This window comes from Macaca fascicularis, chromosome 6, assembly GCF_037993035.2.
Source record: "Macaca fascicularis isolate 582-1 chromosome 6, T2T-MFA8v1.1".
Taxonomy (NCBI): Eukaryota; Metazoa; Chordata; class Mammalia; order Primates; family Cercopithecidae; genus Macaca; species Macaca fascicularis.
In genome coordinates this window covers 156,953,254-156,978,157 of record NC_088380.1, presented here as the reverse complement: position 1 = coordinate 156,978,157, position 24,904 = coordinate 156,953,254, and the positions used below count along the sequence as shown (strand labels likewise).

Below are 24,904 nucleotides of genomic sequence, written 5' to 3'. Positions count from 1 at the left end.
CATTCAAAATCCTTCTACCATCTTGTTAGATGTTTTCTATTCATTCTTTCTGGTCTTCTTTCTTTCCATCTTTGTCTTCCTTTGGATTGAGTATGTATTATGTCTCCATTTCATTTCCACTATTGGCTTATAATTTATACCTCTTCAAAAATTTTTGAGTGATTAAAAAGAGAGAAAAATTTTTAGGGAGCGTCCTAGGTTTACAATTTGTATCTTAAATTAATCAAAGTCTACCTTTAAATGATAAAACGTTACTTTAAATACAGCATGAGGGCCGGTGCCGTGGCTCACATCTGTAATCCCAGCACTTCGGAAGGCCGAGGCAGGCAGATGACCTGAAGTTAGGGGTTCGAGACCAGCTTGGCCAACATGGTGAAACCCTGTCTCTACTAAAAACACAAAAATTAGCCAGACGCGGTGGCAGGTGCCTGTAATCCCAGCTACTCGGGAGGCTGATACGGGAGAATCACTTGAACCTGGAAGGTGGAGTTTGCAGTGAGCCGAGATCATGCCACTGTACTCCAGCCTGGGTGACAGAGTGAGACTCCATCCAAAAAACAAACAAGAAAAATAAGGAAAGCATGAGGACCTGACAAGAGCAGACTGCACACCCTTTCTTCCCGTTTTTCATAGTGCAGTAGTTCCCCCTTATTGGCAATTTCAGTTACTTGTGATCAATCCATGTCCAAAAATATGAAGGTACTTTGAGAGAGAGAGACTACATTCACGTGGCTTTTATGACAGTAAAGTGTTATAATTGTCTTATTGTATTATTAGTTATTATTGTTAATCTCTTACTTTGCCTAATTGATAAACTTTATCATAGGTATGTAGGTGATATGGTTTGGCTGTGTCCTCACCCAATTCTCACCTTAAATTGTAATAATCCCCACATGTCAAGGGTGGGGCCAGGTGGAGACAATTGAATCATGGGGGCAGTTTTCCCCATACTGTTCTCGTGGTAGTAATTAAGTCTCACGAGATCTGATGGTTTTATAAATGGGAGTTCCCTTGCCCATACTGTTTTGCCTGCCACCAAGTAAGATGCGACTCTGCTCCTCCTTTGCCTTCCGCTATGATTCTGAGGCCTCCTCAGCCATGCTGAACTGTGAGTCAATTAAACCTCCTTTCCTTTAGAAATTACCCAGTCTAGGGTATGTCCTTATTAGCAGTAAGAGAACCGTCTAATACAGTAGGTATAGGAAAAAACATAGCATATACAGGGTTTAGTACTATCTGCAGTTTCAGGCATACACCAAGGTTACTGGAATGTATCCCCTGTGGAGATTGCTATAAATGCATATGTAAAAGTGAAACGTATGACAACAATATATTTCACTTTTAATCTGCTATAAATATCCAATACATTGCTACTACTTTTGCTTTAAATCAGAGATTGGCAAACTATAGCCTGTGGACCAAATGTAGCCTGCCTCCTGTTTTTGTAAATATAGCACACTTAATAGTTTATGTATTGGCTATGGCTGTTTTTGCACTGCAATGGCAGAATTAAGCAGTTGCCCCAAAGACCGTATGGCCACAAAACCTAAAATATTTACTATTTGGTCCTTGACAGGAAAAAAATTTTCAATGCCTGTTTTAAATAGTTATCTTTTCAAGCATTTAAAAGGCAACCATATTTTTTATGCTTACTTTTATTCCATTTTCAGCACTTTTTATTTTTTAATGTATATCCAACTTGCTAGCTGGTATCATACTCCTTTACCTAAAGAACTTCCCTTAGGATTTTTTTTTTTTGTAGTGTTGGTCTGCTGGCAATGAATTCTCATAGTTTTTGTTGGTCTAAGACAATCTTTATCCCTTCTCTTTTTTTTGATATAAAATTCAAATAACAAAATTAAACATTAACCATTTTAAGGTGTACAATGGCATTTAGGACAAATACAATGCTGGGCAGCCATCACCTCTATCTTGTTCCAAGACATTTCATCACCCCAAAAGAAAACTTCCTTCTCATAAGCAGTCACTCCCCATTCTCCCTTCCTACATCCTCTGGTAACCACTCATCAATCATCTGCCTCTACGGGTTTACCTGTTCTGGATTTTTCAAATAGATGGAGTCGTATGACATTTTGTGACTGGCTTCATTGACTTAACACAGTGTTTTCAAGGTTCATCCACATCGTAGCAGGTATCAGTATTTCATTCCCTTTATAGCTGAATAATATTCAATTGTATGGACATACCACATTTTGTTTAGCTGTACACTGTTTCCACCTTTTGGCTACTGTAAATTATGCTGTGTTGAATATTTGTGTGCATTTGTTTGAGTCCCTATTTTCCATTCTTTTGGTTTTACCTAGAAGTGATATTTCTGGATTATATGACAATTATATGTTTAACTTTTTGAAGAATTGTCAAACTGATTACCATAGCAGCTGCACCAGTTTTCATTTTTACCAACACTATACAAAGGTTCCAATTTCTCCACATCCTCACCAATACTTGTTATCCGATTTTTTTTTATTACGAACCTAGTAGATATGAAGTGGTATCTCAAGGTGGTTCTGATTTGCACTTCCCTAATGACTAATGATATTGAATATTTTTTCATGTGCTCTGGAGAAATATCTATTCAATTTTTTGCCTGTTTTTCAAAAAAATTATTTTAGATTCGGGAGTATACGTGCATGTTTATTACATGGGTTCATTGCATAATGGTGGGGATTTGGCTTCCAGTGTACCTGATACCCAAATACTGAACATTATACCCAATAGGTAATTTTTCACTTCCTTTCTGTCCTCTCCCTTTTCCTTCTGTCCTTCCACCTTTGAAGTCTATTCTCTCCATCTTTATATCCATGAGGACCCTTTGTTTAGCTCCCACTTATAAGTGAGGACATGCAATATTTGAATTTACCTATTTTTAAATTTAATTGTTTATCTTTTTGTTGAGTTGTAGGAAACACTACAGCTTTCATTCTTTTTTAAAATTTATTTTCCCATAAATATTTATTGTGAGGGACAATAGAGTGGCTTTAGCTACATATTGCGCGATTCTACATACATTCTTTAGTTACACACTGTATGATTCCATTTAGAAAAATGGCATTATCCTCTAAAGCACAAAGACATTATGGAAAAGGCAAAACTGTAGGGATAGAGAACAGATCAGCAGTCATTTGGTGTAAGGGGTTGGGGAAGGGCTTTACTACAAAGCAACATGAGAAACATTTTCTAGTGATGGAGCTGTTCTGTATCTTGACTACAGTGGTGGTTACATCATTACATATATTTGTCAAAACTAATAGAACTATGCACCAAGAGTGATTTTTGCTGAGGAAACACTACAACTTTCATTCTATATATATTCTGGATATATTTATTTATTCTGGATATAAACATTCATTCTGTGTGTTATCTTTTTCTCTTGACAGTATCCTTTGATGCACAAAAATGTTTAATTTTGATTATGTCCAATTTATTTTTCTTTGGTCGCTTGTGTTTTTAGAAACATGTCTGAGAAATCATTTCCAATTCCAAGGTCATGAATATTATCTCTATGGTTTCTTTTATGGGTTTAATAATTTTAGCTTTTATATTTAGGTCTTTAATTCATTTTGAGTTAACTTTTATATGTGATGTAAAATAAGGATTCAACTTCATTCTTCTGCATGTGACTCTAGTTCTTTTAGCACCTATGTTGAAAAAACTGGTCATTCTCCATTGGATGGTCTTGTCACCCTTGTTGAATATCAGTTGTCCATGAATGTGAGAGTTTACTTCCTGAGTCTCAATTTTATTCTATTGATCCATATAGCTATTCTTATGCCGATACCACACTATTTTGATTTCTGTAGCTTTACAGTAAGCTTTGAAATTGAGAAGTGTGACTCCTCCATGTTCTCCTTTCTCAAGATTGTTTTGCATATTCAGTGTCCCTTGAAGTTCCATATGAATTTGAGAATCAGCTTTTCCATTTCTGCAGAAAAAGGCTGTTGGTATTTTGACAGGGAATATATTGAACCTATAAATCACTTTGAGAGTACCGCCATCTTATTAAATCCTCCAACTTAGGAAAACAAGGTGGTTTTTTCATTTATTAAGGTCTTCTAAATTTCTTTCAACAGTGTTTTCTAGTTTTCATTGTAAAAGTCATGCAACTCCTTAGTTAAGTTTATTCCAAAATATTTTATTATTTTAGATATTACTGTAAATTAAGTTGTTTTCTTAATTTCCTTATTGGAGTATTGCCAGTACCATAGAGCTATGTATGTTGATCTTGTATCCTGCAGCTTTGCTGAATTTGTATATTAGCTCTAATAGTTGTTTTTTTTGTAGATCTTTTAGGATTTCTCTATATATAGGATCATGTCATCTGTGAACAGAGAGAGTTTTACTTCTTCTTTTTTAATTTGGATGGCTTCTGTTTCTTTTCTTCCTGATTGCTCTGGCTAGGACTTCCAGTACTATGTTGAACAGAAGTGGTGAGAGCAGGCGTCTTTCTCTTGTCCCTGATCTAAAGGGACCAGCTCTCAATCTTTTACCATTGAGCTTGTTGTGCTTTTTCACATGTGCCCTTAATCATATTGAGGCTGTTCCCTTTTATTGCTAGTTTGTTGGGTGGGTTTTGTTTTGTTTTGTTTTTAATGAAAACATGTTGGGTTTTACAGTTACATCAAGTGACATGATCATAGGAGGATTTTTTCATTCTATTAATGTGATGTATTACACTGATTTTCATGTGTTAAACCACCATTGTATTTCTTGGACAAATCCCACTTCATCATGGTGTATAATCATTTTAATATGCTGTTAGATTTGGTTTGCTAGTGGCTGGGTGCAGTGGCTCATGCCTGTATTCCCAAAACTTTGGGAGACCAAGGTGGGCAGACTGCTTGAGGTCAGGAGTTGGAGACCAGCCTGGCCAGCATGGTGAAACCCCATCTCTACTAAAAATTCAAAAATTATCTGGGCATGGTGGTGGTGCATGCCTGTAATCCCAGCTACTCAGGAGGCTGAGACATGAGAATAACTTGAACGTGGGAGGCAGAGGTTGCAGTGAGCTGAGATTGCTCCACTGCACTCCAGCCTGGGCAACAGTCAGACCCTGTCTCAAAAAAGAAAAAAAATTTGATTTGCTAGTACTTTTTAAAAATTTTTTGCATCTGTATTCATGCATTTATATTGGTCTGTAGTTATCTTTTCTGGCAATGTTTTGGTCTAGCTTTGGTATCAGGAAAATGCTGGCTTCGTAGAATGAGTTGAAAAGGATTGGTATTAATTCTTCTTTAAATGTTTGGGAGAATTCACCAGTAAAGCCATCTGGTCCTGGGCTTTGCTTTGTTGGGAGGTTTTTGGTTACTGATTAAATCTCTTTTCTTGTTATAGGTTTATTTGGATTTTCATTTTCTTCTTGAGTCAGCTTTGATATTCATGATTGCTAAAAGTTCAAAACACTCTTCTGAAAAAGAAAGTGCATATATACACCATAAATATTCATACAAACACACGCATACACACCACACAAACACCCGAGTACGTGGGAATGATCATTTTCCTGGATCAATGTTATATCAAGATTTTTCAATTTCAAGAAGTAACTTTAGGCTGGGTACAGTGGTTCATGCCTATAATCTCAGTACTTTGGGAGGCCAAGGTATGTGAATCACTTGAGCTCAGGGGTTTGAGATCAGCCTGGACAACATGGTGAAACCCCATCTCTACCAAAAATATAGAAATTTGCCAGGCATGGTGGCACATGCCCCTGTAGTCCCAGCTACTCAGGAGGCTGAGGTAGGAGCATGGCTTGAGCCTGGGAGGTGGAGGTTGCAGTGAGCCGAGATCACACCACTACACTCCAGACTGGGTGACAGAACCAAACCCTGTCTCCAAAAAAAAAGAAAAAAAGAAGAAATGACCATGTTCTTTAGAGATAAGAAGTAAAATACTAAGCGAATCAACTAAAAGAGGTAAAAGCAATTGCCTCCGGGAAAAGGGGGAGGAAAGGAATGCTATATATTTTAAGAATTATGCAGAAACATTAGATTCTTTGTAAAATAAATAAATAAATAAATAAATAAACAATGTAAGTAAACCATGAAAGATAGTTTTATAAGCAGACTGCTGGGATCCAAATCCTGTCTCCACCATTTGGTAGCTGTTTGACCGTGGTCAAGCTTAAGGCGTTTGATCTCTCTGAGCTTTAGTTTTTCCATCTGTGAAATGAGAATGACAATAGTACTTACCTACATAAAGTTTTGCAGTACTAAAGGAGACAGTGAATGTAAAGGGATTGGCTAGTAAGTGTCCCGTAAAAGGAAGTTTATTGCCAGTATTATCAGGCTTTCCCAGACCAACCTGTATATAGGAGGAAAACAAACTCTATTTCTCCTATTGTCTCACAACACAAAATACTTCTGACACCAGATGTAGGGGATGGGCATGTTTCCCCATAGACCAAGCAATCAACCAATTGTTCAGATTCTGCAGCAGACACGAATCTAGTGCCCTCCAATTCAATTCAATCACTGTATTTACCTAGAGGTATCGTCAGATCTCACAGCTCGAAGGCTTGAGCCCAGGAGTTTGAGCCTGCAGTGAGCTATGATGGAGCCACAGAGCTCCAGCCTGGGCAACAGAGTGAAACTCCGTCTCTAAAATAATAAATTTTTCAAAGATATGTATTACTTTGGAGATTCCAAGGATTTTAGGAGTTGTAAGCCAGGAAATGGGGGTAAAGAAAAAATGTATATGTCAGAATATCACACAACCTGACTTCTCTTTGGGCTCTGCCAGAGCCGCCTGATCACTCTGAAGACCCTCATTTGTGGACTAACTGTCTGGCTGCTCTTGGATATGTCTCTTCTCCCAGGACCCCTTGCAGATGGCTTTAGAAGGGCCCCAACTTAGGTCCCCCTGGGCTCAGGCTGGCTCTGCCCTACTGCGACCCCTCCCTCTTGGGGTCAAGGCTTTGTTTTCTTCTTAAAGACCCAAGATTTCCAAACTCTGTGGTTGCCTTGCCCAGCTAAAAGGGGAAGAGGAGGATCAGCCCAAGGAGGAGGAAGAGGAAAACAAGACAAACAGCCAGTGCAGAGGAGAGGAACGTGTGTCCGGTGTCCCGATCCCTGCGGAGCTAGTACCTGGAAGCTCTGTGCCCTGGGCGCCTTACAGCCCTGCACCTGCCTGCCGCTTCCCCACTGAGGCCATGGGCCCGGGAGTTCTGCTGCTCCTGCTGGTGGTCACAGCTTGGCATGGTAAGAGCAGAATGGGGGGCGGGGGACTTTGATGGGGTGTGACAGAGAAGACCCCTGTGAAAGGATTTAGCCCTTGCCCCTCACTGGGTGTCCCCAGGCTGTGTTTTAGTCTCCCCATCACTGGACTGCAGGTTTGTGGGTATCTGCTTTGGAGAGGTAGTGGGGTGAAAAGAGGTGGGTGTGGTGGAGCTGGTCCACCTGGTGCTGTGGATACGTCCCAGCTCCGCCATCCACTCACTGTGTGTCCTGAACAAGCCTCTGATACTCTTGAGGCTTCAGTGTCCACTTCTATTCAATTGCAGGTGTTGGGGGGCAGGGGGACAGTGATAGACTAGACCAGAGCAGTGCTTTTCATACTTTCCTGTGCATACAAGTTACCTGAGGATCTTGTTACAATGCAGATTCAGACTCGGTCGGTCTCAGGTGCAACCTGAGATTCTGCATATCCAACACACTCCTGGGAGAGGTGAGATGCCGGCACTGCTGGTCCAGACCTACGCTGAGTTGGGAGGACCTGGAGAGCCCCTGATGGCTCTGGCAGCTCTGCCAGCCTGTGATTTGATGATTCTATGCAACACCTGGCCTGGAAGGGCCTGATAGGGGTGGTGGTTCTTCCTTGGGTGGCTTGTGTAAGGGGTCAGAGGGAGAGATGAGGCTGACCTCTCTGGCCCAGGGCTCAGGAGAGGGGAATTTGGGGTGAAAGGGGTATAGGGCTAGAGGAGGGATTGGGAAGAGGCCAGCGAGGGTCTCCTGGGCCAGAGCCCTCCCAGACACAGGCTGCCAAGTCTCAGGAGGTCCCCAGGCAGCAGCAGTTCTGCAGAATTTCCATCTGGGAGGGAACATGACAAGAGGTGAGGGGCTGCTGTGCTCGGCTTGTTGGCCCAACAAACACATTTCTATTCTATTGCCTGCTTATTCGAAGGGACCTTGGGGGAGGATGGGGATGGAAGGGGAGAAAAGACAGCCTCACCCTGGCCTCTTCAAAGGAGGACCCTGGGGCTGTGGCACTTCTGGTCCCCGGTGAGGAGATGGCCCACTGACCATCCTTTTCTGGCCCAGGCAATCCCACTGAGCTTGAGTGTCTGGCTTTGTTGTTTTTTTTTTTTTTTTATCCTGAGACAGAGTCTCTCTCTGTCACCAGGCTGGAGTACAGTGGCACAATCTCAGCTCACTGCAACCTCTACCTCCTGGGTTCAAGTGATTCTCCTGCCTCAGCCTCCTGAGCTGGGATTACAGGGGCACACCATCATGCCTGGCTAATTTTTGTATTTTTAGTAGAGATGGGGTTTCACCATGTTGGCCAAGCTGGTCTCAAACCCCTAACCTCAGGTGATCCACCTGCCTTGGCCTCCCAAAGTGTTGGGATTACTGGCATGAGCCACAGCGCCTGGCCTGGACTTATTTTGCAGTGTAACTTACATGCAGTAGAAAGCACAGGCTCTTAAGTTCAATGAGGTCTGACAAATGCATACACAGTGTATCCACCACCCCCATTGTCTCAGAGAGTCCCACAGGTTTGATTTCACTGCCTTGTCCTATCCTTACACCCAGAACCTACCTGTGGGGCAAAAACTAAAAAGTATCTGAGCCAGGTCTCAATTTGTTTTTTATTATTATTTTTTTAATTGAGATGGAGTCTTGCCACCAGGCATGGTGGCTCACACCTGTAATCTCAGCACTCTGGGAGGCCGAGTTGGGCAAATCACCAGGTCAGGAGTTTGAGACCAGCCTCACCAATATGGTGAAACCCCTTCTCTACTAAAAAATGCAAAACTTAGCTGAGCGTGGTGGCAGGCGCCTGTAGTTCCAGCTACTCAGGAGGCTGAGGCAGGAGAATCACTTGAACCCGGGAGGCAGAGGTTGCAGTGAGCCAAGATCATGCCACTGCACTCCAGGCTGGGCAATAGAGCAAGACTCCATCTCCTTTTTTTTTTTTTTTTTGTTTGAGACGGAGTCTTGCTCTGTCGCCCAGGCTGGAGTGCAGTGGCATAGTCTTGGCTCACTGCAACCTCTGCCTCCCAGGTTCAAGCGATTCTGCCATTCCCAAGTAGCTGTGATTACTGGTGCCTGCCACCATGCCTGGCTAATTTTTTTATTTTTGGTAGAGACAGGGTTTTACTATGTTGGCCATGCTGGTCTCTAACTCCTGAACTCAAGCGATTCCCCTGCCTTGGCCTCCCAAAGTGCTGGGATTACAGGTATGAGCCACCGTGCCTGGCCTCAATCAATGTAGAAGTTTATTTTGCCAAGGTTAAGGACATGCTGGCAAGAAAAACAAAACATGGAGTCACAAAAATATTATGTGGTCTGTGCCATTCTGGATGAATTCGAAGGCTTTAACATTTAAAGGGGAAAGTGGGCTGGAGGGAAAAAGGGGACATTGTGGTAATCCACATGTTGCAAAAGAAAAGTAGCAGGTAGGGGAACAGTCAATTACCTCGGTTCAGTAAATTGGCTCTTTACATAGGGAAAGTGAGCATAGAGGAGCTGCCTGTGGGATATTTTACCTTTCATCTGTCGCTATCAGTTTAGGAATAAAAGGCAAGGCAGCTTCTTGCATGACTCAGTTTTCAGCTTGAGTTTTTCCTTTTGGCAGAGTGAATTAGGGTCCGGAGTTTTTATTTTCCCTTCCCAGGGGCATGGTGTGTGGGAAGGGGGCCAGATGGTTGTCCAGGGTCCAGTCCCAAGAGAAAGAAGAGATGGGGAGGCTGGAAACCTAAGTTTTCAGCCCAGTAGACCAATGGTGAGTAGATTAGAAGCCACTGGGAGGAGACTGGGGATGGTACTGGAGGACTCTAGAGAGAGAGGGGGGCTCGCTCTTCATCACTGCGATGAGATCCTGGGCTGAGAAGGGGCTGTAGCCAGCCTTGGTGTGCAGTGTGTGTGTGTGTGTTGGGAGAGAAGAGTAGAGATTGGCGCACATTCTGGAAGTGACGATGGAGGGGCTTCCAGGCAAGTGGGAGCTAGTGGAGAGGTGTAGGGCATGGGGAGAATTGGGGAGTGGAGATGAGGAGGGGAAGAATGGACAGGCACAGAAAGGGACCTCAGTTAATGTTCATAGCCCATGCCCCCACCCCGAGGAGGATGGGGACCAAGCTGGCTTCCTTCCCTGCTAGCCAAGCCAGCAGGGGAAGTTGGCTGTGGAAATTGCGGGTATCAGCCTTATCCTGCGTGAATATCTGGGACAATAGGATAGGACAAAATAGGACAGACATCGTTCCCTGGCCACATTTCCTGGAGGCCGAGGCAGGGTCTAGAGAGACAGGCTGGGGGAAGGGATGGGAAAAGCCCCCTGTGAGGCGTGAGGCAGGTGTAAAAAAGGAACAAATGGAATCACAGAATCCAAGGTTAAAATCTTGAGTAATCAGAGTTGGCCCAGAAGGGACATTAGAAATGTAGCAATTAAAGCAGGTACCCAGGCAGGAGCAGTTCTATATATCATCTCACTCAACCCCCCTGAAGTTTTTGGGGTGGGAGCTGGGATTATTCCCATCAGACAGAAGAATAGCCTGAGGCTCAAAGAGGTTAAGCAACTAACCCAGCTGGTAAGGGAAGAACCAAGTTCCAAACCCAAGTTGGTGTGAGCCCACACTCCAAGCTGTTTCCTGCTATAAAACCCCCGCCTGGGGGCCCGAGACTGCCGCCGCAGTGATAGGGTAGCCCCAGCTCTGTTGAGATTTGTTAAAAGGCTGCTAGAAATGACATTTGTCCCTCTTCCTGGTGGTTGCGCTGCATAGGAGACTACAACCCCAGGTGGCAGCCTTGGCTGTGTTCACAATTCACTCAGTCCCTTGTGCAGATAGAGTCTTGGGAAGAGGGGATGTACATTCTGATGAATACAAAATCAAAACATGAATTAAGCCATCCCAAAAGGACTTGAGAGAGAAAACCTTTCCAATTCTGGGCTCTATGGTGGGGCAGGGGGAATTCCCATTTCAAGGGGGTTTGCAGAGAACGACCGAGAAACCGTGAATTCACCCAAAGCCCTTGGGGCTGGCCTGTCGTTGTGCCCCCATCACTGGGAATAGGAAGGGCCAGAGCTGAGGAGTTGGATGGCCAGGGTCAGTCAGTGGATCAGCATCAGAGCCCGGCCTCACAGCTGCCCCGCAAGTGGCACTCCCTCTCCCTGCCTGGAGAGAGGGCAGTGGCTAGGAGGCTGGGGAAGCAGAAGTGAGAACATCCCTGTAGAAGGGCCACAGGCTGAGCGGAAACCGGGGGCTGAGCCTGACGCCAACAATGTGTTTCCGCCCATACAGGCTGGGGGGCGCCTGGCAGCCCCTTGGAGGCTTGAATCAGCTCTCACTTCCCTCCTTTGCCCCTATTTTAGGCCCTGGAAAAATGCTGACGCTGCAGAGGCAACGGGCCTTCTTCCCAGACAGCCTGATAGGGGTTTCAAGTTCTCTTTTCTCCTTCAAGAAAATTTTCCTTAAAAGAGATTGGCTTCCCGGTAAACACAGATGTGTGGGGGTGCAGGGGTGCGCTGCTGGGTGTAGACTAGGAATAAACAACATAGTGACTAACTCTTACTGAACCATTTATTTGGTGACAGGTGATGTTCTAAAGGCTTCCCATGCATTTAAAATGCCTAACATAGCGATGAGTGGGTATGATGATTATCCCTGTTTTATAGGTGGGGAAACTGAGGCACGGAAACTGCCATCCCAATGTGCTGCAGACCAGATGTCCATCAGTGGGAGTGGGCACACCAGGAGATTCCTGGGACCTCTCTAACTCTGCTGGGCTAAGATCCTACGTCTCTTTTTTTTCTTTCCTATGTGAATTAAGTCAGAGGACTTGGCTGTGAACATTCCATTCATTTCTTTCTTCATTCGGTGGTGGAAATACATCCACTTTGTACACAGGGTTAAAAGAGTTCATTCCTGGGGAGAAGAAAGATGTCATCACAGCAGGGTAGACTGAGGCAGGAGGCTGAGGACCCCAGGGAGACAGAGGCCTGAATGAGAGGCTGAGCAAGCTGCAAGCCCCCTTTCTCAGAGAAGGGACCTCCTGGACATCAGAGGCATCAGTCTAACCCTGAGTAGGTTGAGGGTTATGACCAGGGGGCAGGGGCTAATTCAAGGTGGTTCCTTGATGGCACAGCACCATCCCTGCCAGGCTACCACCCATCTCAGAGTCAGGTCGGCCCAAGGGGTGCATCTTAGACCTCACTTCTGTCTGCTGTCCCTCCCACCAGGTCAGGGAATCCCAGTGATAGAGCCCAGTGGCCCTGAGTTGGTCGTGAAGCCGGGAGAAACAGTGACCCTGCGATGTGTGGGCAATGGCAGTGTGGAATGGGATGGCCCCATATCACCTCACTGGACCCTGTACTCTGATGGCCCCAGCAGCGTCCTCACCACCACCAACGCTACCTTCCAAAACACAAGGACCTATCGCTGCACTGAGCCTGGAGACCCCCTGGGAGGCAGCGCCGCCATCCACCTCTACGTCAAAGGTGAGGAGTCTGAGCCTCCTCCCAAAAGGCCTGGCCCAGCAGGTCCCACTACAGTGGGCCCTAAAATTAACAATCGTAACAATTCAGCTCTGAATTTACTGAGTGCTGGCTATGAGCAAAGACCTGGAAGAGCTTCTAATGTGATGCAGTCCTCCCAATGACCCTGCAAGGCGGGTCTACGATGATGCATTTTCTAGAAGTGCAGGGAGATTGTCCAAGGTCACGCAGCCTCACATAGTGGGACTAGAGTGGAGCCCAGGTGCGTCCGACTCTAGAGCCCCTATGCTGAAGTGTCCACTGAATTATCCTGGCATGGTGTGAGCTCAGATGAATGACCAGCCTCTCTGAACTTCCCTGTCACCTATGTCCAAGTACTCCTTGGCCCAGTGGAGGAAGGGCAGTTATAACCCTGTGCCCTTCTCTACCCTAGATCCTGCCCGGCCCTGGAACGTGCTAGCAAAGGAGGTGGTGGTGTTTGAGGACCAGGATGCACTGCTGCCCTGCCTGCTCACAGACCCGGTGCTGGAGGCAGGCGTCTCGCTGGTGCGTCTGCGTGGTCGGCCCCTCCTGCGCCACACCAACTACTCCTTCTCGCCCTGGCACGGCTTCACCATCCACAGGGCCAAATTCATTCAGGGCCAGGACTATCAATGCAGTGCCCTGATGGGTGGCAGGAAGGTGATGTCCATCAGCATCCGGCTGAAAGTGCAGAAAGGTGTGTGGGGCACAAGGGGACCAGCAACCAGGCCTGGAGAGCGGGGACAGAGAGCCGGCAGCCACACGGGTGGTGGCTGGGGACTGGGCGTGATGGGGGGTAGCAGGATGTCCTCCTCCTTTCACTTCTTCCCCTCAGTGGTTCCACGATCATCCATGGGGCAGGACTGACAAGGTGTTGGGGCAGGGAGACAAACCACATGTGAGCAAATAACTCAGTGGGCAAGGTCATCTCAGGTCATTACACATGCCACACAAAAAAACATTCAACAGGGTAGCTGAATAAGAGTGTGTCGGGTGGGGAAGCCTCACTGAGAAGAAAACACTATTAGAGCTGGAATCTGAATGACATGAAGGAGGTGGCTGTGCAGAGATCTGCTTCAGCAGGGGGACAGTGAGTACCAAGTGGTGAGGTGGGAACAGGCTCTGAATGTTCTAGGTATGGAAAGAGGACTGAAGCTCAGCCTCAGACATGGATTTCCCACTCGGGGCCTGCCTAAGGCCAGGTGCTGGGCACGTGAAGGGGAGGGATGCTGAGCCAAGAGGCAGGGAGGAGATGGTGGGCACGTGTGACGGCTCTTGCAGTGGCCAGGTAACAGTGGAGGTGGAGTCTCACCCTGCTGGGATGGCAGGCGGGATTCTGGTTTCTGGGAGGACTGGTGAGAGCAAGCAGGGCCCCAGGCTGAGGACCTGGGCTTGAGACAGCAATCAGTCCCTGTAACGAGGGCCAGGGTCAGAGTGAACTAGCTAGCCCAATGCCCCTGGGACCTGAGGCCATTAAACTTGCCCAGGAGGTCAAAGGACCCCAGCCATGTGGGCAGAGGAGGCCGTTAGGGCTCTTTCCTGGCACTTCATCCCGCAGAGCCCTGGGTTGGCCAAGAGCCAAGGGTCCTGGGCCCTAGCTCTGCCTTGATCCCCCTCAGGGACCTTGGAGTCCTTTCATGTCCCTGGGCCTTAGGAATCTGGATTAGATTATCTTTCAACAGCAGCAATGGGCATAAATATGAATTTAAGGCCTACTGTGCATCAGGCATCTTGCCGGCTGCTGGAATATTCCTGTCATGGATTTGACATTCGACTACAGTGTAACTATTTAATAGAAAGTAAATACAAACGTGATGAGCAAGAAACCAAGCTGGGGAGTGGAGGGCGTGGAGGTGCCAGGGAGGCTAATTCATATCAGCTGGTCACAGAGGCCTCGCTGAGGAATTTTTGAGCTAAAGATCTAAAGGATGAGAACAGCCTCCCATTTTGAAGAGTGGGAGGAAAGGCATTCTAGGAGGGAAAGGTGAGTGCAAAGGCCCTGTGGTAGGAAAGAGGGGCAGGGGGCTGCAGTGCAGTGAACAAGGGGTGGGGTTGTCAGGGCGATCAGAAACAGGTTGGGGTATGGAAAGGACTTTGACTTCTTTTCTGAGAGTAACGGGAAGCCCCTAATGTTTACAGAGGAGAGAGGCATGGTCCCATTTATATTTGTAAGAGGTCACTTTGGTGAAGAGTCCAGGTGCAGGGGGCTCGGAGGGAGGCAGGGAGGCCTCTGAGGAGACTGGTGCAGAAGTCCAGAGTGGAGAATGGTGACGGGACTGGGAAGGGGTAGAGGTGATGGAGAAAGTAGACTTTCCAAGGCCTCTATAAGACAGGACTTGCAGTCGGGGGAGTAGAAGCAGCAAGGCTGCCTCCCAGGATTTGGGATGGGGCAGTGGCGGGGGAAGCCTGGCCAGTGTGGCCTGGCCCATGGCAGGGAGGAGAGCAACAGCTATATCACATTCAGGGAACCTGGGTGTTCAGGGATCTCTCCCCCGGTCTCAGTCATCCCAGGGCCCCCAGCCTTGACACTGGTGCCTGAAGAGCTGGTGCGGATTCGAGGGGAGGCTGCCCAGATCGTGTGCTCAGCCAGCAACATTGACGTTGACTTTGATGTCTTCCTCCAACACAACACCACCAAGGTCAGTCCCTGCGGATCACAAGGTGAAGTCACAAGGAAGGCCACCCTCCCAGCACACCAGGTTTTACACGCTGGAGTCATGGGCCCCCCACTCCAAACCGGCTGTCTCAGCTGAAGGCACAGTTCAGACTCCAGGAGGGGCACAGACTTGCCCAAGATCTCACTCCCAGTCAGTAGCTGACGTAGAACCAGGAATCATGCTTATGCTGCTGAACTTTGTGGGGGTGGGCGGGGGAGGTAGTTCTCTGTCCCCTTGACACATGGCCTTTGCCCCAGCCTTTAGACAAAACCCAGAGGTGAGCTCACTTCTATTTAGCAAGGGTTTCCTAGGCCACCTTTGAGGCCCAGGAATATAACAGCTATTTCAGAAAGACTTTGGGAGACAGGGAGCGGGGGAGGGAGGATTCCAGGAGGGAATCACGCTGGGCTGCCCCTAAGAGCCCCCTCCCTTCCCACTGTGCCTGCCGTGTTCCAGGCACAGCCCTAAGCCACTTGCATGCATATCTCATTTACTCTTCACTACAGTCTTGGGGGCAGGGAGCCCCATCTTACAAGTGAAGAAACAGGCTCAGAGGACAGGCAGATAGTAATTAAAGGCTGAGGATTGGAACCCAGATCTCTCTAATCCCTAAACTACCTTGGTATAACATCTCCATTCCTTCTGGCTGCAGCTCGCAATCCCTCAGCGATCTGACTTTCACGATAACCGTTACCAAAAAGTCCTGACCCTCAGCCTCGGTCAAGTCGACTTCCAACATGCCGGCAACTACTCCTGCGTGGCCAGCAACGTGCAGGGCAAGCACTCCACCTCCATGTTCTTCCGGGTCGTAGGTAAGCATCAGGGTGGTGGTGGACGGTCAGTAGGGATCCTGCAGGAGTGGGAGCAGAAGGGTTTTGAGGAGGAAGCTGATGTCAGGGAAGGAGACCTGCTGAGGATATCTCTGCCAGAGTTCGTTTATCCAAGGCCTGGCTAAGGAGCCACTCTCCAGGAGCTCTCCCTTACCCTGTCCTGGGACCTCTCTCCCACCTTGGAGCTCTTACATTGTATGGCTGCACTGGGTACACCTTAGCGCCATTTTTTGTTTTGTTTGGGGATTGGGGTCCAGTAGCTCCCTACTGGACTGCAGTTGTTCATTTTTTCACTCATTCCTTTATGGACACATGAAAAGACAATGATCACCCAGTGATTATGGGGGAAGCACAGGGTGTCCTGGGAACACTGAGGAGTCCTCCAACCCAGGCTTGGAGAAGGTGGCCTCTAAACTGGGAAGAATGAAAGGTGGGTTAGCTGGGCAGAAGGGTGGGAAAGGAAGGGGAACAGCGCTTCTGGCAGAGGGAGGAACATATGCAAGACTCAAAGGCAAAGAGAGCATAGATCATTTGGAACACTGAAAGAACTTGACAACAGGTCGGATGTAGAGTGGTGTGAGGAGTGGCCACAGGGGAGCAGAGGAGGCAGCAGAAGCCAGAGGTAAAGGTGTCTTAAAGTGAGAGAGTAACTGCATCTTAACCTGTTGGGTGCTCATTGTAAAGAGGAGAGTGATGGGGTCAGATTGCACAGAGGAGGCACTGTGTGGTGGTCAGGAGTACACACTCCAGGGCAGTGTTCCAACCTGAGTCTGCCAACGACTAGCAGGTTGCTAACCCCACTGTGTCCCAGTTTTCCTACCTGTAAAATGAAGATATTAACAGTAACTGCCTTCATAGATAGAAGATAGATTAGATTAGATTAGATTAGATTAGGATGGATGGATGGATGGATGGATGGATGGATGGATGGATGGATGGGTGGGTGGGTGGGTGGGTGGGTGGATGGTACTTAGAACAGGGTCTGACACAGGAAATGCTGTCCAAGTATGCACTAGAAGATAGTATCTGAGAAGGCTCAGTCTGGTACCATGTGGGTTGGGTGGGAGCCTGGAGGCTGGAGGATAGGCTGAAGATGGCCAGTGGTGTGTGGAAGAGTCTAAGATGTAGGGATGAGGAAGAGAAAGGAGCTAAGGATGACCTCCAGGTCTCTGGCTATGGTGATTGGGTGCAGGCAGTGGCAGTCACTGGACTCGGACCCTGAAGCAAGGCAGGAGCTCATCAGAGTGGGAGCAGGCTCTGAGGCCTTTAGGTCTGGCTGTGCCTCATGTGTTGAATGTTATGGGAGACAGAGATGGCGAGGAGCATGAGAATCATGAGCATTGCTACCCTAGAATACATGCATGACTTGCAGTAGATTGTGAGCTCTGTTGTGGACCCCATTATGCACTGGGGGCTTTTGCAGGGTAAAGGGGAAGAAGAGCAAAAGCACAAGAATTGTCCTTCAGTTATGGCTTCTAATCCTGTCTTTCTAGTACAGGCATACAGTCGTCACTCAATAAGTGTTTATGTTCATTCACACTTTGGGCCAAACACTGTTCTAGACATTGAGGATACAGCTGCAAAAAAAAAAAAAAAAATGAAACAGATACAACAACCCCTGACCTCATGAAGTGGGTGCTCTAGCTGGGAATGGGTAGGCAATGAGCCAAGTAAATTATTAAAAAACAAATGATATAGCATTTGCAGCTTCAGATTGGGTGGTCACCAAGGAAGATCTCACTGGAAAGCTGATATTTGAGCAAAGACTTAACTTGGTGAAGGAGCAAGCCATGTGGCCATTTTGGAGAAGGGAGTTCCATCCTGTGGCAGGATTGTGCTTGCCGTGTTCAGGGGACAAGTGGGCCAGTGTGGCTGTGGGCAGAGAGCGAGAAAAAACGTGGTCTCAGATGAGGTCAGAGAGTTAAAGTGGGGAGGTGGCAGATCCCACAGGGCCTTGGAGGCCACTGTAAAATCTTGGGCTTTTTCTCCTGAGAGAGATGGGGAGCTGTGGGAGGGTTTGAGCAGATGAGTAACATGGTGGGGTTGGATGTAACAAGAATTAACAGAGCTTTCTTGGGCGTTGAGTACTGTCTGTAGGGAGACAAGGATGGAAGCAGGGAGATGAAGGAGGCGGCTACCGCAGTGGTCCAGGCTGGAGCTGATGGTGGGTGGACTAGAGTGGCAATGGTGAAGGTAGCAGGAAGTGTTGGTGTTTGGATGGATGAATGGACGAATGGATGGATGAATAATAGATGGATTGCTGAGAGAGACAGAGAAGAGAAAAGCCTTGCCCCCAAAAGCTCACAGACTAGTTGGAGAGAGAAGAAAGCTACCTGGAGGGAGAACCAGACTCATGAAACAGTGCAGATGTGGTGCCTAATGAGTGTGTAGTCTGGAAGGGCAGCAAAAGGCCAGTGGCGTGAGAGGTTCCTGCGTCCTGGAGCACTGAGTAGAGACTCCCTCATGGGGGTGAGTCTTAAAGGATAAAGGGGCCTCTGTAATGAAAAGGAGGAGGATGGAATTCCTGGTGGAGGAAATGGCTTGAGCAAAACCTCCAAGGTTGGAATGACTGTGGTGTGTTCAGGGATGTTAGGAGACCCAGATGGGTGGAGCGTTGAGTGTGTGTTTGTGTGTGTGTGTGTGTGTGTGTGTGTGTGTGTGTGTGTGTAGGAAGGAAGAGGGAAAGGGGCTGGATGAGCACAGTGAGACCTGATTTGATTGAGGAGAGCTTTGAATGCCAAGCTGAATAATGGAGGCAACGGGACGCCATAGGGGGCTTTTGAGTAGACATATGTCAGTGTAGAAGGGTGAATTTCAGATTTTTAGACAGAATAGAGTAAGGAGAGGAGCTCTTAGAAATCATCTAGTCTAGGGCTTGTGGCAGAGCCCTGAGGTTTTAAGAAGGCATGTCAGGGGCTACCATGACAGGCACAGAGAGGCTGAGTGAATTGGGGTTCTTGCCACAATTCCTTTGCCTGAGATTCAACAAGAGCAACTGGATTACAAGCTGTGCAAAATTTCATTAGGAGAAACTAGTTAGTAGCTGGGCATGGTGGCAGGAACCTGTAGTCCCAGCTACTCAGGAGGCTGAGGCAGGAGAATCGCTTTAACCTGGGAGGCAGAGGTTGCAGTAAGCTGAGACTGTGCCACTGCACTCCAGCCTGGACAACAGAGTGAGACTCTGTCTCAAAAAAAAAAAAAAAAAAAAAGAGAAACTAGTCAGGACTCTTTCAGATACAAGTAACAGAAATCAACTCAAACTGGCCTAATTAAAAGGATTTTTTTTCCCTTATAGCTAAAAAGCTCATGGATATCAGCTTCAGGAACACTTAGATCCAGGTGTTCAGCTGATGCTGGAAAGAATCTATGGCTCCCCAACTCTCAGCTCTGCTTTTTCCTTTTGGGCCTAGCCCCCAGAAGGCTTTCCCCTTGTAGGACTCTGACTGTCTGCCTTGTAGTATCTGACCTAGCAATACCAGTAAAATAAGGGCTTCTCTTTTCCCAGAGTCTTAACAAAAATCATGGAATTGAGTGTTATGGACTCATGGTAACCCAAACCAATCACTGGGCCAGAGGGGACAGAGTACCCTCACTGGCTGGCCTGGGTTACACACCTACTCCAGAGCTATATTTGGAAGCTGCATTGACTGACTTATGACCAGAAGAAAGGGAAATAGATGAGGACATGTGAAATTGTGTGTGTGTGTGTGTGCATGCACACATGTGTATTTTTTCTTGCTGCCAAAAATGTTTCAAAAACTTGGAAAATCACAGATTATATTCAATCTCTTCATTACACAAATAAGGAGATGGAGGCACAAATGGGGATAGGAATTTGCCCAGGTTCTCCTAGGGCCTCAGTGAGAAAAGTTTTGATCCAGCGATTCTGAAGGGAGTGGTGAGAAGAGGGGTGTCAGAGGACCTGTCTTGGGTGGTGGTGAGGACTGTATACCTGTGACATAGCTGCTCAGGGACTGGATCAATGGGTGGATGACAAAATGGACAAATAAACCAGGACATCTTCCCACTAATGCCAGATGCTTGTGTGTTCTGCTTTCCAGAGAGTGCCTACTTGGACTTGAGCTCTGAGCAGAACCTCATCCAGGAGGTGACCGTGGGGGAGGGGCTCAACCTCAAAGTCATGGTGGAGGCCTACCCAGGCCTGCAAGGTTTTAACTGGACCTACCTGGGACCCTTTTCTGACCACCAGCCTGAGCCTAAGCTTGCTAATGCTACCACCAAGGACACATACAGGTACCACTTATCAGTTCCCATCTACACAGCCCTATAGCCAGATGGGGGATGCTTCAGCAAGAATCAGGACACTTGGCTCATGTCCCAACCTTGCTGTATGACCTTGAGCAAGTCCCTGTCCCTTTCTGGGCTTCACTTTCCCTGATTTCATGGAATCCCAATATTGGTTATCTGTGTTTGAGATCCGGATGAAATTGACTTACCTCTCCATCCCACATCCTTGGGATAGTCAACGCCCCACCCAAGGGTTCTACCATTTCTTGGGAGTGTGCATTCTCATGGCCCCTCAAGAACCCTCAGTCTCATTCATTTTCCTCTCTTGGGGCCAATCTAAATGCAGAAAACAGCCCCACTCACAGACACCCTCTTGATAATGACTGCCCAAGTTATCTGCCACATACACAGGCTTGGAGGGAGGGGAAGAGGGAATTAACATCACATAATCACAGATACATGAGATGTTCTTTAAAGGAGTGTATTAACCTAGCCCCGAGAATTTCTCATTGGCTGCTCTTCTCCGTAAGCTCAAAACTCTTCCCATGAAGTGCAATCTATAATAACTCGACACCCCCTCTTCTTGCATCTCTCCACTCCCACAATCCTGTGTATTTCACACACACATTTTAGAAATCTTTTTCCTGTCTGCTTATGAACTGTGGTCTTGGGGTCTTACTTTCTCATCCAAAGTGGCTTAAGCAGGTAGGTTCTAAATAAGAAAGCTTTGTCCCTAAGAGGAACATTCATATCAGGTATACCAGGTATTAACTCAGGTATTAAAATAGTTCTTTCTTTTCCTTTCTTTCCTTTCTTTCTTTCTTTTTTTTTTTTAGACGGAGTTTCGCTCTTGTTGCCCAGGCTGGAGTGCAATGACATGATCTCGGCTCACTGCAACCTCAGCCTCCTGGGTTCAAGTGATTCTCCTGCCTCAGCCTCCCAAGTAGCTGGGATTACAGATGCCCACCACCACACCCGGCTAATTTTTGTATTTTTAGTAGAGACAGGGTTTCACCATGTTGGCCAGGCTGGTCTCCAACTCCTGACCTCAGGTGATCAGCCCGCCTCGGCCTCCCAAGGTGCTGGGATTACAGGTGTGAGCCATCGTGCCTGGCCTAAAATAATCATTCATACCCTGCCCTTTCAGAATGAGACAGTACAGCCTGATTAAGGGTAGTGAATGTGTGGTGTGCATGCCACACGCATTCTCATTCATTTTTCTGCAACTCTCTTCTGCAGAGTGTAGATGTGGCCTCAGAGTCCTCCTCAACACAGGCCCCAGGCAGTATTTCCAGCATAGTTGGCTCTTGAGAGATCTGTTTGCCATCCCTGCGTGGATCCCTTAGACTAACTCCACAACTCTTTGGGATTCTGGTTCCAGCTCCGGAAGCACAAACCTCACTGATTCCCAGAATCTTGCTTGCCAATTGTCAGAAGCAACAAGGATGTTTTCTTGTCCTCACCTTCCTCCTCTCAGTTCCCTTCTGGTCCTTTCTGGCCAGGTCTCTGTCTTTTTCTCATTTAAAGCAGAAGTTCTGAATTTGGAATCTGTACGCCCTTTGGAGGGGGCTGGTCCATGGATGGGTTTAATGGGTCCATAAGCCACAGAGGCATTGAGGAAAGGAACACGAGATCCCCTAAAACACAGTAGTCTGGGCCCTTTCAGCATAAGGGCAGACAAGCCCGGACTCCAAACAGCCACAGAATTTTAGTTCATGTGGTGGGTGTGTTCATAATGGTGACTTTCAATCATCCAAAAAAGTCCAATTCTTTTTAGTTAAAGGGGTGGAGGTATCTCAAGAACTGACCTGGACAGAGGGCTTCTATATGCCCAGGGTCTGGCTGGATGAGACTGCTCTCTGAATACCATGGATTTTAGTCCAGTAGTAGCTGCAGACATTTCCCAAGCAAGAACTGGCCATTTGCTATAATTTTTAAAATTTTATTTATTTTGACAGTGAACTGGGGGACTTTTTAAAAAACGTATTTATTACCTAAACAACACATGTTCATTGTGGACAAATTGTAAAATAGAGATAAAGAATAAAACAAAAAATTTCCCAGAATCAGCCAAGGATGATTTTTGTTGTCAGTTTTCGCTCCCGAGCCTTTTCTGTAATAAAGGGTACCATTAAATTGAATGCCCACAAAGAGTCAAATTCTGTGTCAAGCACCCTAAATACATATCCCTTTAATCCTCAGGCCAAGCCTGTTAATTAATTACCATCGATATCACTCACAACAAAGGAAATGAGGGATCAGAGAGATTAAGTACTTGTCTAAGGTCACACAGCCAAGAAACGGCAGCACCAGGACTTGAAGCCCAGTCTCTGCAGCAACATGGCTTAGAACCCAGGGCCCTACATCCTGCCTCTTTTTCTTTTTCTCAGTCTCTCTTGGCAAGGTTGGCACTTCAGGGATTTTTAGCAGGGATTGCAGCTTTCATGAAAGCTTAGTTCAGTGACAGTGGTCAACGTAGGGGACCTGTGACATGCCTCCCAGCGTCATGAAGACATCACCGCTATTAAACCTCAGGAAAAAACCACTTTCAGATAAGAAAACCAACTGAGGAAACAGGATTGATGGTTTTTGCATGTCTCAATGGCACCCTGCCTGAGTACCTCGCTTACCCAAGGCCATTGGACCCTGGATATTTTACCAAAACTAAAATAAACCCCTTTAAGGCTGTTATCTGACTGCAATCCTGTAGGGGCCATACTAGGCTGGGGCTCACCAGGACCACCTGATTCTCTCCCGCAGGCACACCTTCACCCTCTCTCTGCCCCGCCTGAAGCCCTCTGAGGCTGGCCGCTACTCCTTCCTGGCCAGAAACCCAGGAGGCTGGAGGGCTCTGACGTTTGAGCTCACCCTTCGATGTGAGTGCTGGGGCGGAGCGCCGCCTGGGGTGGAGTCCCTGGGACTGCCTGGAGGGATGGGGTTGATGGGGGCAGGGCACAGGGAAGGAGGTACTGACTGGGAGGCTGGGATGTGGCGGGGAGAATGTGACTTGGGGCCTCCTCGTCTCTTCCTCAGACCCCCCAGAGGTAAGTGTCATATGGACCTCCATCAATGGCTCCGGCACCCTTTTGTGTGCTGCCTCTGGGTACCCCCAGCCCAACGTGACATGGCTGCAGTGCGCTGGCCACACTGATAGGTAAGTGGGCTCCACTTACCTCCCTCACCTGGGCTCAGGGGCTGGGCACCCTGTGAGTGGGAGGGACATGCTGGCACTGGGAACCCTGAAGCTCTGAGCCACAATCTGCTTTTCCCAGGTGCGATGAGGCCCAAGTGCTGCAGGTCTGGGTCGACCCACACCCTGAGGTCCTGAGCCAGGAGCCCTTCCAGAAGGTGACCGTGCAGAGCCTGCTGACCGCTGAGACCTTAGAGCACAACCAAACCTATGAGTGCAGGGCCCACAACAGCGTGGGGAGTGGCTCCTGGGCCTTCATACCCATCTCTGCAGGTGAGCGGGAGCCTTTGCACCCCCTACCCCACCCCGGCTCCTTTAGGTGAAGACGGGAGTCGGTCCTGGAAACTGCCCACCCCACCCCCAACCCACCCTGCCGAGGGAGCTGGGGTCAGATCCACCTTTGGAGCAGATCCTAGCAATACCAAGATCTACCTCTCTGGGCCAATCCAAGCCCCTCCTGCCCGGCAGGTCTCCTGAAGCAGTAGGATGGAGCAGTCTCTGCGAAAGCGGAGAGAAAGCAGCCTGAAGAAACTGGCCCCCACTCTTATCCCTGCACTCTAACTCATGCATTAATTCACAAGGATGTGCAGGCATTATGCGCCATGTGCCAGGGACGTGCCCTATGCAAGGAAGCAGTGCCTCCCCAGAGCTTAGAGTCTGATGAGGGAGGCAGGCAATGAGCAAGGAAACAGTTCATCTCCAGCTCAGGGCCAGCTCACGACGGACTTCTCCAACTCTCCCCTCTTGCTCCAGACACAGTCTATCCATTTGAGGTTGCTGTGCAAGAGGCTGCTCCGGGGAATGATGCCCGGCCCTGTGCACAACACAGGCTGCCCCTCTCTGCTTTACACAAAGGCTCCTCACCAGCTAGTTCTGTGATTCTCAGAGGCTCACAGCATCCTCAGGCTTTTGACAGCCAGGCTCTGGTACCCACTGTGTGCCAGACTCTGGCCTCTGCCTGGCTCAGAGGTGGTCACTCGTGTCCCCAGCTGCTGACCTTGGACAACTGCTACCGGGGTCCAACTGCATGCAGGTGCCTGTGGCCACTCTGGGTCTCACTGCTGGAGGTTGTATATTATAATAAAGCCAACATTTTGTTGAAGGCTTCTGCTGCGCCAGGCACTGTGTTAAGCTCTTTACAGGGATTATCTCGATTAACTCCTACAAACCTAGGAAATAAATACAATTTTCCCTAGGCTCAATGTCACACACCTCCTAAGTGGCACAGTTGAATTTTGACTGCAGACCTAAGTTATTGATCTGAGTAAGGAAGTGGAAATTATGTCCTCCAA

The 24,904-nt window shown here is 47.7% G+C and overlaps 1 protein-coding gene across 1 annotated transcript in view; it reads left to right on the top strand.

Moving 5' to 3' along the window:
* The first annotated feature begins 6,973 nt into the window (after positions 1-6,973).
* The window catches only part of CSF1R (colony stimulating factor 1 receptor), a 34,486-nt gene continuing 16,555 nt past the window's right edge, over positions 6,974-24,904 (top strand). The window contains exons 1-9 of the mRNA XM_005558240.5: positions 6,974-7,217; positions 12,412-12,669; positions 13,100-13,384; positions 15,190-15,326; positions 15,997-16,156; positions 20,236-20,428; positions 23,183-23,298; positions 23,456-23,576; positions 23,695-23,885. Coding sequence (XP_005558297.3) covers positions 7,169-7,217; positions 12,412-12,669; positions 13,100-13,384; positions 15,190-15,326; positions 15,997-16,156; positions 20,236-20,428; positions 23,183-23,298; positions 23,456-23,576; positions 23,695-23,885 — 1,510 coding nt within the window. The 5' untranslated portion in view covers positions 6,974-7,168. The remainder of the gene's footprint in view (positions 7,218-12,411; positions 12,670-13,099; positions 13,385-15,189; positions 15,327-15,996; positions 16,157-20,235; positions 20,429-23,182; positions 23,299-23,455; positions 23,577-23,694; positions 23,886-24,904) is intronic.